This window comes from Enhydra lutris, unplaced genomic scaffold (assembly GCF_002288905.1).
Source record: "Enhydra lutris kenyoni isolate GAN:26980312 unplaced genomic scaffold, ASM228890v2 scaffoldscaffold13, whole genome shotgun sequence".
Taxonomy (NCBI): Eukaryota; Metazoa; Chordata; class Mammalia; order Carnivora; family Mustelidae; genus Enhydra; species Enhydra lutris.
The window spans coordinates 37470559-37485287 of NW_019154097.1; the positions used below are offsets into that span (position 1 = coordinate 37470559).

Sequence of the window (14729 nt, forward strand, 5' to 3'; positions counted from 1 at the left end):
TGGGTGTCCTGTGGCTGAGGCATTTGGTCTCTGCCATGCCCAGTGTGTGCCAGGTTGCTTTGTTTGTTTGTCTAAAGATGTCCTTATTTGGGGAAGAGAGAGGGCGAGCGAGTGTGTGCACGCTTGTTGGGGGAGGGGCAGAGGGAGAGAGAAGCCCAGGCAGACTCTCCTCCGAGCACAGAGCCTGACACGGGGCTCGATCCCAGGGCCCCGAGATCATGACCTGGGCGACGCTGAGGGTCGGACGCTTCGCCAACAGAGCCCCCCAGGCACCCCAGGGCTTGGTGTGTGGAGGGGTGTGGCTCCTTGTGGCGGGCGGCGCGGCCCTGTCCAGCCAGCATCCGCGGTCGTCGTCCGTGTTTCTCGTCCTGGGACTTGGCACCCTGTGGCTCTTTTCCTGCCACTGACGCCTGCAGGGCTGTGTGGAGCCCTCCTGTGGAGAGGCCCTTGCCTGCTCTGTGCCCCCCGGCGGGAGCCGTGTTCCGGGGTGCTGTGTGACCTCCAGGACCCTCCCTTCACGGCACAGGCTGTGAGATGGAGTTTTTTGTGTTTTACTTCGGATGGGATGACCTGGGTTGTCTGACCCCTGCACCCCTGGTTCTAGCTCTGAGGTTCTGTTTCCCTGCTGGCACTCGCAGGGCCACTTCAGTGCGGGCCCTGGGGTGCAGGGTTTGCTCCCCGTGGCCCCTCCCTGACTTGGGCTGGGACCCATCCAGTTGCCGGGGGTGCAAACCAGAGTCTGTAGGCCCTTCACGGGTGCTGATCTTCTCCGTCCCCGATGGGGTTACTCGGGGTTCTGCTGTCCTCTTAGGGCTGGGGGCGTGGGGTGCGCAGCTTCTCCGGCTCCCCTCCGCCTTCCCACACGCGGGGCGGACGCAGCCAGCCCTCTGGCCGCTGGACTTCACTGGCCTCCACCTCCCCACTCCGAAGGGGCCGCAGCAGTGGTTCAGGCCTCCGGGTGTCAGGATCGCCTCACGCCTGTGTCCAGCCGTCAGTAACACTTCAAGTGTCCCTTTGCCCCAGCGCGTGGGCCCCTGAGTAAATGATGTCTGTCCCTGTGGGGCCTGACTCTAGGGTCAGTGCGGGTGGTCTTGCCTTGGTGTTGTGGGTTCTCGCTCCTGGCGACGACACTCATCTGGGCGGATGGTTCCAGGCGCAGACCCTGGCTCAGACCCAGCATGGGACGTGTGGGAGTGACCTCCTGGGCATGGGGGTTTGGGGGGCGCTGCCCTCTGCACCCTGAGCACCTGTGTTTGGTTTCTTCTCCCAGGAAGGGCTGCCCGGGGCTGTCTTGAGTCTGGGGCCACCGTGGCAGCCGGTGGCAGGGCGCCTCTGGTGATGGTGGCAGGTTGGTGGTGTTTGGAGACACGCCCGCCAGTTTTGGTTCTTCTTGCCCTAATCTGTGGTGTAGCTTTTCATTTTCGTAGCCATCTTGGTGTAACATTTGCAGTATTCATTACTACGAAGTACACTCATTAATTTGAAACCAGTGATTTGGACAAATTTGTTTTAAGGTAAAAGTTTCATTAATTTTTAGTTCTTATAAAAGCTGTGAGTCTTTTTTTAGGTGCTTTTTGCCGATGTTTCATTTATTATTTTTTAAAGATTTTATTTATTTATTTATTGGACAGAGATCACAAGCAGGCAGAGAGGCAGGCAGAGAGAGAGGAGGGGAATCAGGCTCCCTGCTGAGCAGAGAGCCCGATGCGGGGCTCCATCCCAGGACCCCGGGATCATGACCCGAGCCGAGGGCAGAGGCTTTAACCCACTGAGCCACCCAGGCGCCCCCTTGCTGATGTTTTAAGTAACTAAATAACGTGAACATTTCTGTAAATTGTGATTTCTGCAGCTAAAGCAGTGTCCCACCACAAGAGCAGTCGGCCTCCCGTTCCCATCTCCAACGCCACCAAGCGCAGCTTCCTGGGCGGCCCCGCGGCGGTGAGCCCCGCCGACGCGCCGCTGCCCACCCAGCCGCCAGCTGAGGGTGGCCACAGGCACCGCGCGCACGACGAGCCCGAGCATCTGTGAGTCCCCGGCCCGTACGCCTGTTCTAGTTGCGTGGCAGCTTGAGTTGCAGCGTCTTTCCGAAGGGGTGATGGAGAAGGTGCTGGGGGGTTGGCCGTGGGAGGGCCTCCGCCGGCCTAGCCCCCTGCCCCAGGACCCTCCGGGCATGCAGAGGGGCCGCAAGTCCCTGTGAGCCTGAGTTGCAGTTTTGGGATATTTACCCCAGGTTGGAAATTTTGGGTACTTTTTGGGCTTGTTTTTGTAATAATTAATTTTTCCCAAAGAATCTGCGATTCTCTCCTAGACTGCCGTGAGCCTGTGCCGTTCTCTTGAGTTTACTGAATTTGCCGTTGACCGTGTGGACTGACAAGCCAGTGACTCTCTTTCCTGTTCTTTCCTGTTTAGGGGGAAGGGGGCTTCTGCCTTCAGCCCGTCCCATCCTTTACTGCCTCTGAGACAGAGACAGCAGAAGGCCGTGCAGGGGGAGGGCCCTCCCGGTAAGAGCGCCGTTTCCCCTTCGCCCGCCTTCGCCCTCTGTCCTTTCTCCTGTAACTTATTAAAAAGATCGTTCCCAAGTTGAATGTTCCTACTGTGATGTGGTGATTTTAGTTAGGAAGATTACGGTAGAATAAATTTTAATTTGTATTGACATTCCTTAGGATTTATAGTCTTTATAGGGAAAATATCTTTAAAATCTAATAAATTATATGAAGTATACAGAAAATTGCCGTGTGTTAGCTAAGCAGGAACGTCTGTGTGTTGATGTTTATTGAGGTCTGGTTATTTCATGTCGTGATGTGGACTAATTACTGAGTAGGAATCACTCACTGGAATTCCCGAAATTTGCATTGCGATGCTCTGCTTTCCTTGGGCGGTTGTGTCCTGCGTTATGGCGCATTTGCTTAAGAAATGGTCATTATGTTGAAAGAATTTCAGATGCTATGAAGTGATTTGCTTAACCCCGAGCATCCCGCTCTCCCCACACGCAGATCAGAGACACCGGTCCAGTTCTCTAACCCGAGTCGACGCTCAGCCGCGCGGTGCAGCACTCGCGTGGTCGGAAAAAAAGAACAGGTGAGCTCCGCCTGTCAGAGACGCTTGTGTGTGACGTGCTCGCTAGGCGAGCACAGTGGCTCTCCAGATGGGCTCCATCCCCGGTCCACGGGGCAGAACTGTTCCATGACGGCGCTGCGCCCTTCTGCGCTTTCCTCACTCTGGAGGTCGATTGAATTGGAGTCAGACATGGGAGTCTGGGTGGACAACAGGGACAATTACAAAAGTGTTTCATATTATAAACTTTTTTTTTTAAGATTCTATTTATTTATTTGACAGAGATCACAAGCAGGCAGAGAGGCAGGCAGAGAGAGAGAGGGGGAAGCAGGCTCCCCACGGAGCAGAGAGCCTGATGTGGGGCTCGATCCCAGGACCCTGAGATCATGACCTGACCTGAAGGCAGAGGCTCCCCAGGCGCCCCTCAGTTTTAATTTCTCGTGTGATAAATTTTCATATTGATAAATATATACTAAAAACTCTTTGGTGTCCTCAGTGATTTTTAAGGGTGTAAAGGGGTTCTGGACTGAAACATTTGAGACTTGCTGAACTGAAGCTGGTCTCTGTTGTCCCCTGCCCTGGGAGAGGGTTTGCTTAAATCCTCTAGACCTCTGGTTTGTCGTCTTTTTCTGTCACTAGTATCGTGTCGCTCAGTGTCTGAGTCACTGCTTGTATAGACAGTGGTGTGTTCAACGGCTTCTTTCCCCACGCTGCAGGCCTGTGTCACAGCCGGCACCCTTCGCGCTCCATCACGCCACCAGCTGTGACATGGACCCCGGCTCCAGTGACAGCATCAGCCTGGCCCGCTCCATCAGTAAGGACAGTCTGGCCTCCAATGTCATTAACCTGACTCCGCAGAACCAGCCACAGCCCACGGCGCTGAAGACCGATGGGAAGAGCCTTCTGAACAATGTGGATATTGAGGATGAGGAGGAAGAGCTGGTGGCCATCATTAGAACGGATGTGGCGCCCCACTGTGGTGACCGGGGCCTGCCCCCAAGCGCCAGGTCTCCCCAGAGGCTGGTGGATGCCCTCGAAAGTAAGCCTGACAGTTTCTTCCTGGAGCCGCTGATGCCGGCCGTGCTTCGGCCCACCAAAGAGAAGCAGGCGATTGCCAAGGAGGAAGAGTGTGGGGAGGGGCGGCCACGGAGCTTTACATCCAAGAGGCCCAGCGAGGGCCACCAGCCCCTGGTGCGCAAGAGGGCGCCCAGCAGTCACGGTGCTCGTGACCTGAGTAGGACTTTCACCCCGATCTCCTGTGCGGAACTCCCTGTGGGCATGGAGCCCGCGCCCACGGAGCCGGGGCCACTGGTGGCCGGGGACGCCCGCGGTGGGCTCCTGGGCAGCGGTGGCTTCAACCTGTTACCTCAGGGGCACACTGCCGATGGCTTCTTCCTTCACGTTGCCAGAGCCGATGAGGACCCCGAGGGCAGGTTCTGCGTCGGCTGTGCCCAGAGCCCCGGTGCCCACGAGCCCGAGCCGTGGGCCGTCCTGAGGCAGGACTCAGACTCGGACGTGGCGGACCTGGAGGAAGCCGAGCAGGATTTCGTGGGCGAGGATCCCCCCGTGGTGACGGCCAGGTGTGTCGGTGAGGAGGAGTCAGCCAAGCTGCAGGAGGACATGAAGGGGAAGGAGCACGAGGACAAGGACGACGCCAGCGGCCGCTCGAGCCCATGCCTGAGCACGGTGTCTCAGGTCAGCAGCGTCTCCGTGGCCAGCGGCAGCGTGAAGATGACCAGCTTCGCGGAGCGCAAGCTGCAGAGGCTGAACAGCTGCGAGACCAAGTCGAGCACCAGCAGCTCCCAGAAGACCACGCCGGACGCGTCTGAGAGCTGCCCGGCCCCTCTGACCACGTGGAAGCAGAGGCGGGAGCAGAGCCCGAGCCGGCAGAGCCGGGAGCACGCCAGCCTCCTGGCTTCCGAGCTGGCACAGCTGCACATGCAGTTGGAGGAGAAGCGCCGGGCCATCGAGGCGCAGAAGAAAAAGATGGAGGCCCTGTCGGCCCGGCAGCGGCTCAAGCTGGGCAAGGCCGCCTTCCTGCACGTGGTCAAGAAGGGGAAGGCCGACGGCGCGCCCCCGCCGCGCAAGCCGGACGCCCTGGCGGGAGAGTACGCCCAGCACAACGGCGAGGACTTCGACGGCGGGGTCTGCAAATCGGAGGAGTTCCTCCTGAAGGACGAGGGCCGGGAAGGCATCCTGGCGTCTCCAGACGTGGACGCGGAGGGCCTGCTTCTCCTGCAGCCGCCCAGAGCGAAGGTCCCCGCTGCGCTGCCCGAGCTGGAGAAGAGCAAGGCGCTGTCCGCCGCCCTGCTGGAGGACGCCGGCGAGGCGCTGGACGCGAGTGAGTGTGACCTGTCCATCGAGAAGCTGAACGAGACCATCAGCACGCTGCAGCAGGCCATCCTGAGGATCTCGCAGCAGCAGGAGCAGCTGCTCATGAAGCCCCCCACGGGCCCGGGCCCGAAGCAGAGCGCCCAGGACCAGAAAGTCAGGGCGGCCATCCACTTCGTGGAGCCTCTCTCTCCGCCCGGGACGACGGGTCACCGCAAGCCTCCCCGCCTTGGGCAGGGTCGGAACTCCCGCTCGGGCAGGCCGGCTGAGCTCAAAGTGCCCAAGGACCGACAGCAGGCTTCCTCCCGCAGCAAGACCCCCACGCCCAGTAGAGAGACCCTCCCTCACCTGCGGCCCTTCCCCCCTCGGACCCCCTCCGACCCGGGCTGGGACAGTGTTGCGGAGCCTGGAAATGAGCCTCATGACAAATGCCTCTTCGACAGCTACAGGCTCCACGATGAAAACAACCAGCGGACTTTTGTCTTGCCCCCTTCCAAAGACACAAACATCCTCTCGGAACAGGTGGGCCTCAAAGATGTTCTGGATGGCAGCGTGGAGGAGGCGGCGCTCGGCTCCCCGGCTGTGTCCGGGAAGGAGAACGTCCCTGTGGACGAGCCCCCGAGGAGCAAGGCCAGTCTCATCGAGGTGGACCTCTCGGACCTGAAGGCCCCTGACGAGGACGGGGCGACGGAGGGCCCCCAGAGCTCGGAGGACCTCGCCAGCGAAGGGGACCAGAAGCCGGGGGTCGGCTTCTTCTTCAAGGTAAACTGTCGGATGGGTGTCGGGCTTCCTCTCCTGCCCTTGGTTTTACGGGTGTGTCAGAGGCTCACACTCCGTGCTGGGCCCCATGCGCTCTGTCGCCAGGACCTGGCTCCGCTGGAAACACCCACGGGTGCGGCCTGTTGCAGTGAGCGTGGCCATGTGCCCATGAGGCTTCAGTGCCGGGCCCGAAACGGGAATCCCATGCCGCTTTCACGGCTCAGAAGTGTTCTGTTCTTTTGATGGTTTCCGGACCGTTCGGTAAACGCCGGTGGTGTTAGCTCGTGGGCCTGTGGGGGCTGGGTCCGGCCTCCAGGGCAAGGTTTGCCGGGCCTGGGAGAGCAGTGGGATCTCTGAGGAAGCTTCCCGTCGGGCTCTGTGTCTTTCTTATAGTGTTTTCTGAGGTAGAAAGGGAGGCTGGTTGTGGGAGCTTCCCCGCTGTTTTCTACCACTTCTCCCACGGGCCCAGGGTGGGTCTCCTCTGACCAGCAGCCAGGCTGTGTGTGGTGCCTGATGCTTCGAACGTGTCCGCGAATGGCGGTCAGTCCAGGGGTCAGCTCCTGTGTGGAAAGCAAGGCAGACGGGACCCAGTGGGAAGGTGACGGCTGGGGCTGTTTTCAGGGTGGCCTAGTTGTTCCCGAGTGTCCTCGCGTCTGTGAGGATGGCCCGATCCTCGGTGAGGGAGTCCGGGACACGTGCGGCCGTGCCGGGACCTGCTGTCGGCGCACGTCCACTGCGGGGCTGTGTCCCGCGGGTGACGCGAGCGGCCCGCTTGCAGGACGAGCAGAAGGCGGAGGACGAGCTGGCCAAGAAGCGGGCGGCCTTCCTCCTGAAGCAGCAGCGCAAGGCTGAGGAGGCGCGTGCGCGGAAGCAGCAGCTGGAGGCGGAGGTGGAGCTCCGGAGGGACGAAGCCCGGTGAGCCCGCCCCACCACACCCCTGCTCGGGCCTCCCTCGCCTGGCTGGCTCCCTCTTCCCGCCCTGTCCCCATCCCGCCCCCATCCCGCCCCAATGGGGCCAAGCTGGGCTCTGCTTTACACCCTTAGGGCTGGTCCCCCTCGACGTGCACGACCGTCTGGGATGTGGGTGCTCGTCCGGGGGTGCCGCAGGGTGGGGGCGTCGGGCGTGCATGGGTGTGGAGCGCGGCGGCCGCCGGCCCCGCGAGCCCCGGGAGCAAGTGTGAGCAGACGTGGGTCCCACGCAGGCGGAAAGCGGAGGAAGACCGGGCCCGGAAGGAGGAGGAGAAGGCGCGGCGGGAGCTCATCAAGCAGGAGTACCTGCGTCGCAAGCAGCAGCAGATTTTAGAGGAGCAGGGGCTGGGCAAGCCCAAAGCCAAGCCCAAGAAGCCGCGGCCCAAGTCTGTCCACCGCGAGGAGTCGGGCAGCGACGCGGGGACCAAGTGCTCCTCCACCCGTAAGCAGGAGGGGCGCGCGGGGCGGCCGCGTGTGGTGGCGGCGGGGGGTGCCGCGGCGGGCCTGGCGGCAGCTCTCCTCTCCCACCAGCCGACCACCTGAGCCGGGCCCAGTCGGGCTCCAGCCTGTCCCTGGCCTCCGCGGCGACCACCGAGCCCGAGAGCGTGCACTCGGGGGGCACACCTTCCCAGCGGTAAGGGGGCCTGTGGGGTGGACGTGGGGGGTTGCTGGCTGTGACTCTGGGGTGATTTCCCGGGGACTCCTCTCCGCCCCGCCCTGCAGGCTGCGTCAGAGCCGTGGCGCTGGAGCCTCCATGCAGGGCTGCCTCTTCCCTGTGAGCCCGGACGCGTCCCTGAGTACCACGGTTCCCAGCAGTGCCTCGCTGGGGCCTCCAGTGCGCGCTCTGCTGTCACCAGCCGTCCCGTGGTGGCATTGAGGGCTTAGGACCCTGATCAGGACTGGCCCTCTGCCCTCTGCCCTCCGTCCCCTGGACGTGGTTCCTGTGGTGACCGCCCCTCACTGGGTTCAGCCTGCGGGTCTGGTGGCCGCTGGTGCTTGGCCTGCGTGAGGCCGGGTTTCTGTGGCGTGGGACAGCTTCCCTTGGGACTCTGCAGTAATGGGGGACGCACGGGGGACCACGACCGATGGCCTTGTGCCTTTTGCACATGTGTCGTTGGCCCCACATGTTTTCCATCCTTTACTGTGTGTGCCTTCTTGGGGCTGTGGCCACATGGTCCTCTTCGTCATGTGGTTGGTGGCTTCCTGTCACCAGGGCCCTGCACACGGCCCACGTCAGGGACCCTGGATCCTGGCTGGGGTTTGGTTCTGCCGCTGCGTCACCTGGGCTGGCCGGCCCCTTTGGGGCAGCCATGTGCTGCTTTGCCACCGTTGGCTTCTGCTGGGCTCTGTGGGGACTGCCCCAAGGGATGCACTTAGGTCTGCCTGGTGTCGGGGAGGGGTCGAGACCTGGGCTTCTGGACTCCGTCCACTCTGTTCCTTCCCGGGGTCTGTCTCTCGTGTGTCAGCAGCGCAGATTTCCCAAAGTGAGTCTGGAAGCTTCCTGAGCCAGCAGAGTCTCCGTGCTGCTTTCCTGCTCCGTCGGGGTCCCGCCTCAGGCAGGCGTCTGACGGAGGGCAGCGTCCCTCCAGGGTGTCTACTCTTGTCACTGTGTTCTGCCCTGAGTTTGTAGTCATGCTTGGGGGGCGGAGCGGGTGGGGTAGCCCGACTCCTCCACGGTGGACGTTCCTTCCTGCCCGGATGGTGTGGGCTGGGCGAGAGGGCATGCCTGTGACCGTCCCTCCCTGCCCCTGCCACCCCTCTGTTTCAGAGTCGAGTCCCTGGAAGCCTTGCCCACACTGAGCCGCAATGCCAGCCGGAGCACAGACAGAGACTGGGAGACGGCGTCTGCAGCGTCCTCTCTCGCGTCCGTGGCCGAGTACACAGGTAATGCGGAGGTCATGGGCGCGTCCCTGCCGCGGGGGGGGGGGGCTGGGGGGAGGCAGGCCCTGCCTGGCTGTGGCCCGCGACGTGCCTTTCTGTCCCTGTGGTCTCATGCCAAATCGTGTTGTTTTGGCACTAGGGAGACTTAGACCTTCAAACTCTTGGTTCTTTTACATATGAAAGCAAGTGAAACCAGAAAGGGACTAAACACCACCTGGATTCTTAGTTTATTTAAAGATCGTAACTCGGAACGAATGCTTTCCAGCAGACTTGAAGTGGGTGTTGCTTTCCGTTTTCAAAAAGATAGACCTTGCTGACCCAGCCTCGTTGCTGCTTGGGGAACTCGGGGTTTTCTTGTGCATGTGTGCATGCCTTAGAGTGTAACCTGGTGCCTCTCGCCTGTTTTCACAGGTCCCAAGCTCTTTAAGGAGCCCAGTAGCAAGTCAAACAAACCGATCATTCACAACGCTATATCTCACTGTTGTCTGGCTGGAAAAGTGAATGAACCTCACAAGAATTCAATATTAGAGGCAAGTATCCAGCGTCAGCCGCGTGTTCTTTTTAAGGGAGGCACCGTTGGCACGTAGTGTCACTAACCACGGAGTCGTTACGTAGAGGGAAGGATGTTAGCGAAAGAAGAGCTTTTCCTAAAACAGAACCCGGTTACTCGATGTGCGGGTGCTTTCCCACGGTGGCTTTGCCGCCCAGTCGCCCGGGCCCCGCTGGCGGTGCGGGGTGGGGGAGCACGGGCGCACGGGAGCCGTTTGCACGGCGCTCTGCTGCTGGGGGTGGGGATGGCTTGAGGAAGAGTGAGCTGCAGACGGGCCAGACTCAAGGCTGTTGCCCTGGGGACAGAGCTGGAGTCTAGGGCGGGGCCCTCCTGTGCGGAGTGAGCGGCAGGAGCTAGTAGCCTCGGCTGGTTAGCAGAGGTCAGGGTGACTGCAGGGGCCAGAGGGGACCGGGGTTTCTGCTCTCTGGTGCCTGTGGCCGAGGCCGCGTTGGCTAGAGACAGGAGGAACCGGCAGGCTATCCTGAGGGATGAAGGGGAGCGCTCGGCTCCCTGGAGAGATGGAAGCTCGGCGTGAAATGCTTGCTGTGTGGCTCTGAGGTGCCGGACGCCACCTTCGTGTTGGCTGCCGTGATCACAGCTGCCGTGGGATGGTGTTGGCCTTGGCCATTTTAAGGGAAGCTGATGGCGGTCTCAGGGAGAAGCTGATCGGCAGTTGGAAGTAGAGGGTCGAGGTCAGGCTCGCATGCCCTTAGCCTGACTGGCTCTCGGTGTCGGGGCGAACGACGCCCTGTGCCCCACGCAGGGTGGGGACGCCTCTCCTTCGGTGTCCTCACGCAGATCTTGATCCTGGGGATCAGTCGGGGGGTAAACCCAAAGGTCCGGGCTGTGAGGTTGACGTTCTGGGGTATGAGGCAGGCCCTGATAGAGGAGCTCGCGGGCTGCTTCTGGGAGAGGCTGGAGAGGACACGGTGTCTGCTCTGGTGCTGTGGCGTGGAAACGGCCGCAGACCCTGTGTGACCGAGTGGGCGTGGCTCCGTGCCCACAGTACTGTTGACAGCAGCAGGTGGTGGCCGCGCTCGGCCTGTGCCGTACAAGAGGAAGCGATGAGTTGCCTGCAAGTGGAGAGGACAGCAGGACGGGAGCTGGGTTGGGACCGCTGGCAGCTGGGAGCACAGCCCGCGTGGGCACCAGGGGGCAGAGGGGCTGGAGGAGCTCGGGGGAGGTCGGCAGGCATGGATGGGGCAGCTCCCACGGGGTGGGTGTCGGCGGCGGGACCCCCACCCGGCTCTCGGCGAAGTGGTGCGTGCCGCTGTGGGCGGGAGGGCACAGACGCAGCTGGCCCTCAGCGTCCTGTAGGCTGCAGGCCGGGGCCGGCGCGAGGGGCGCGAGGGCGGGAGCGGGGATGCGGAAGGAGGGCGGTGACTGGGACGGGCCACAGCGTGCGGCGCGTGGGGGCGTGGGGGGCCCCGTGTCTGGGGCCGCTGCTGCTTTGCATCTCGCTCCTTGTTTAAACGCACGTATTAGTTCATTGAAGTCAGTTTTGTTTATACTTACGGATCTGGGTTTTCCCACTTGATCTTTGAAAATACGTATTTGTGTGTGAGTTTATTTGAGTAAATGACAAGCCTGTTACATTCTTACGAAGCTAGTATGTATTTGTGACAGACAAGTGTGTTTTCTAAAGCAGGAACAGCTAGAAGAGTGGCTCTGCTTTACGTTTTTACATATCTTTTAAATGCCTGGCTTCCTGGAGGGTGGCCGGGTCCCGCTCTGCTTCTGTGGGCGTCTGTTAGGAATGCCCGTCCCCAGCCTCGGGAGCAGCCCGTGGCACGCTGGGCTGAGTGGGTGAGGGCAGAGCCCAGCCGCAGCTGTGGGAGGGCACTGGGCTCGGGGACCCCTGGTGGGGAGAGACGCTAGGTTAGGTGGTTCAGCTTGGGCTTCAACACGAAAACCTGGAGGTCAGAGCAGCATGAGTGGATACAGTGACCAGGACCCACACTGTTGCTCGCTTCGGGCTCCTTTGGGGGCACGTCCGTGGTAGGCTTGGCTGTTTTCCGTCTGTTTGCAGACCGGTACGGCTGTCGTCTGTAGCTCGGGCGTAAGAGGAAACCCTGTCCCTTGAGCCACTCCCCCTGCGCCCCGGCTCCCACCAACCTGCCGTCTGTCTCCGAGGGGCCTCCCCTAGCTGTGTCCCACGAAGAAGGTCCTGCACCAGGCGGCCTTTTGGGGCTGTCTGCTCCCTGACCGTGTCATGGGTGTGTCCCATCCCTGTCGAGCACGTGGCAGGGGCGCGCTCCCTTTTGTGACCAGATCCGACTCCGTTGTGCGGTCCTGCCCTGGTGTGTTTATCTGCTCTCCCGCCGAAGGGCACCTGGATTTCTGCTTCTGTGACGGTGGTGACGAATGCCGCCACGAGTGTTCACGTCGGAGGTTCTGTTTGGAAGCTTCAGACAGGAGCCACTGAGCCACGGCGGGTGACTCTGTGCTTAACGTTCCGAGCAGCCGCCCAGCTGGTTCCACTCCCTCTGGCCGCGTGGGAGGCTCCGGTCTCTGCACACCGGCACCAGCACTTGCCATCGTCTTTCTGTTGGGTGGTGGCCCTCCCCGTGGGCACAAGCGCTGTCCCAGTGTGGGTTTTGATCTGCGTTTCTCTGGTGGCTCGTGAGGGCGTGTGTGATTTTTCACTCCATTTCAAAAGCATTTTTCTCACACACGTGGACCACCTAAGTCAAGTCTCAGGGGCAGGTGCCGCTCTGCTGCTGTGCGAGTGGGAGGACCTTGGCCCCGGGTATGGGTGGGCCGTGCTGAGAGCGGGAGGAGTGCCGGAGCGGCTCTGAGTGTCGGAGTGACTCTCCAGCCCTCGCCTCTCCTCCTTTCCTCCCTCCATGCAGGAGCTGGAGAAGTGCGACGCCAATCACTACATCATCCTGTTCCGTGACGCCGGCTGCCAGTTCCGAGCGCTTTACTGCTACTATCCCGACACCGAGGAGATCTACAAGCTGACCGGCACGGGCCCGAAGAGCATCACCAAGAAAATGATCGACAAGCTGTATAAATACAGCTCAGACCGAAAACAGTTTAACCTGATCCCAGCCAAAACCATGTCCGTCAGCGTGGACGCTCTCACTATTCACAACCACTTGTGGCAGCCCAAGCGGCCCGCGGTGCCAAAGAAGACCCAGACTCGTAAATGACAGCGGCGCTGGCGGGCGGGTCCGAAGGGTGTGTGGGCAGGATCGGTATTTATTATTTTCATCCGTTTGGGTACGAAGTGTGCGCAGGCACAGACCTTTTCCAGAGAGGCTTCCAGTGAAACCACAGGAAACCGTCCCTTGGCTCCCAGCGCACGCACAGGATGCCAGGCGGAGCGAGGAGGACGAGACGCCCCCCTGAGTGGCTCGTGGCGGCCACGGCCGCTGCTGATCACGGAGGGTCGGACAAGGGTACGCGTGTCGTGAGGTCTCCAGGCTGTGGATCCCTTTACTTGAAGTTCTCCTTCGGTGTGAATGGAAAGTGATCTTCGCTTTCTCACCTCCTGCCCTCCCCCCCGCACGTGACCTCACACCCCTCGTGCTGGAATCCCAGGAGATGGCGGGCCAAGGCTCGGTCTCGGGTCGGGAGTTTGAATGTGTTTAGGAAAGGGATTTGAATTGGGGGAATCTTGTTCATTTGAGAAATTGTATGATATTTATTGTGTCTACTGCCAATGTTTATATCCAGTTCTAAGATTTCTGAAAAAAATTCTTGTTCTTTGCTGCTCAGAAAACGTTTACTGAAAATACCAGTTCACTAAAAGCACTGAAAATCTGCAAAGTCTGTCTTCTGCTAGGATGACGTTTACAGACGTGGCGACGCTGCTGGCACGCGATCGCACGGTGGCGAGCGGTTCCGCCAGCCCAGCCAGCGGCTGCCTGACTGTAGATACGCAAGCCGAGCCCATGCCGGCCAGCGCTCGTGGCGTTTTGGATAGTACTCTGATGATTTGTTCACTTTAATAAAGACAGATTTTGGTAACGTAGAATATTTTTCACTCTGAGCATGTCTCTCGAGAGCTGATGCACGCACGCTGGTGGGTCCCGCAGTGGCGTCCCAGTGTCCTGACTGGTCCGTCCCGAGTCTGGCTTCTGAAGGGCAGCGCGCCCTGAGAGGACTGTGCGGGGCTCCGTGCAGACCGGCCGTTCTGTGCTGTTGCATATTTACGAACCGTGTAAGTGGTTGTTTGCCGTTATCTTGGACTCCAAGCAAGCAAAACGGCTTTGGATTCTGTCCGTGTTGGCGCAGATGGTCGTCTGCGCCTCTCCCGACCGCAGGCTCCCGGGAGACCGGTGCGCCCGGCCCCCCGGCCTTCATGCAGCTGCAGTCCTGCTGACGCTGTGTGACCGACCAGCTGCTCTGAGCCTTGATCCGAGCCAAGTGCCGGACGTTCTGGAGTCGTGCGTGTTAGTTTTGCACACGTTTTCTTGGGAGTATTACTTGAATCTGTCTCGAACTGTGGAAAACCCTTCAGATTGATGGGAAAAGTCAGACCCTTGTCCCTGCTCCCTAACTTGCAGAAGGATGGAAGGTAAGTGAGTTCTGTACCTGAGGTAGGAGGGAACAGGCTACAGAACACGGGAAGGAACTGTGAGCCTTCTTCCCGCCTCCTCCCGTCGGCGCCCTCCGCCCTCCAAAGACCCCAGGTTCATACGTCCTGTGTTAGCAGCGGCTCCGTCCTGGGAGCGCGTCATGGGGCTGCGGGATTCCGGAAGCGGAGTGCGAAGGGGTCTGCAGTGGACTTCTTGTCCCTGTGCGTTTCACTCGCGGGCTTTGTCTCTCCTTGTACGTTTGATCTTCTACTGTTATATTTATTTTAAGAGATCACTAAGACGTAATAAAGTAATTAACTAATTTGCTTTCTGTTAGTCACACCTGTGTGCGATTCTGTGCGTCCTCCTGTCGGTCCGTGCCTCTGCTCCTTGCTCAGAGGAGTTTCTGGTGGTTTTTTTGTCAGAAACACTCCTCTCCCGGAAAGTCCCATCCTCTTGTCGTGGGGAGCAGGGAGGCTTTCTGACTAGCTGCCTGCCTTTGTGGAGTCCCAACGGGTGGCCGCTTCTCGGCCCACTCGCCAGAGTCCTGGTGAAGTGAGGGGACGTGATGGTTGTTAAGGAGGACTCGGTGCTTATGGCAGAGAGCCGGGAAGTGACGTTCCTGCCAGACCTCCACGTAAATCCTGGGTTTTCTTGGT

General features: G+C 60.4%; 1 protein-coding gene across 1 annotated transcript in view; it reads left to right on the forward strand.

Annotated features, from left to right (window-relative positions):
- Window positions 1–14401, forward strand: part of LOC111145584 (calmodulin-regulated spectrin-associated protein 1-like) — a 58288-nt gene extending 43887 nt beyond the window's left edge. Inside the window, exons 9-18 of the mRNA XM_022500548.1 lie at window positions 1850–2024; window positions 2410–2501; window positions 2994–3078; window positions 3771–6147; window positions 6923–7059; window positions 7347–7555; window positions 7645–7747; window positions 8882–8997; window positions 9406–9524; window positions 12397–14401. Coding sequence (XP_022356256.1) covers window positions 1850–2024; window positions 2410–2501; window positions 2994–3078; window positions 3771–6147; window positions 6923–7059; window positions 7347–7555; window positions 7645–7747; window positions 8882–8997; window positions 9406–9524; window positions 12397–12699 — 3716 coding nt within the window. The 3' untranslated portion in view covers window positions 12700–14401. The remainder of the gene's footprint in view (window positions 1–1849; window positions 2025–2409; window positions 2502–2993; window positions 3079–3770; window positions 6148–6922; window positions 7060–7346; window positions 7556–7644; window positions 7748–8881; window positions 8998–9405; window positions 9525–12396) is intronic.
- The last annotated feature ends 328 nt before the right edge of the window (window positions 14402–14729 follow it).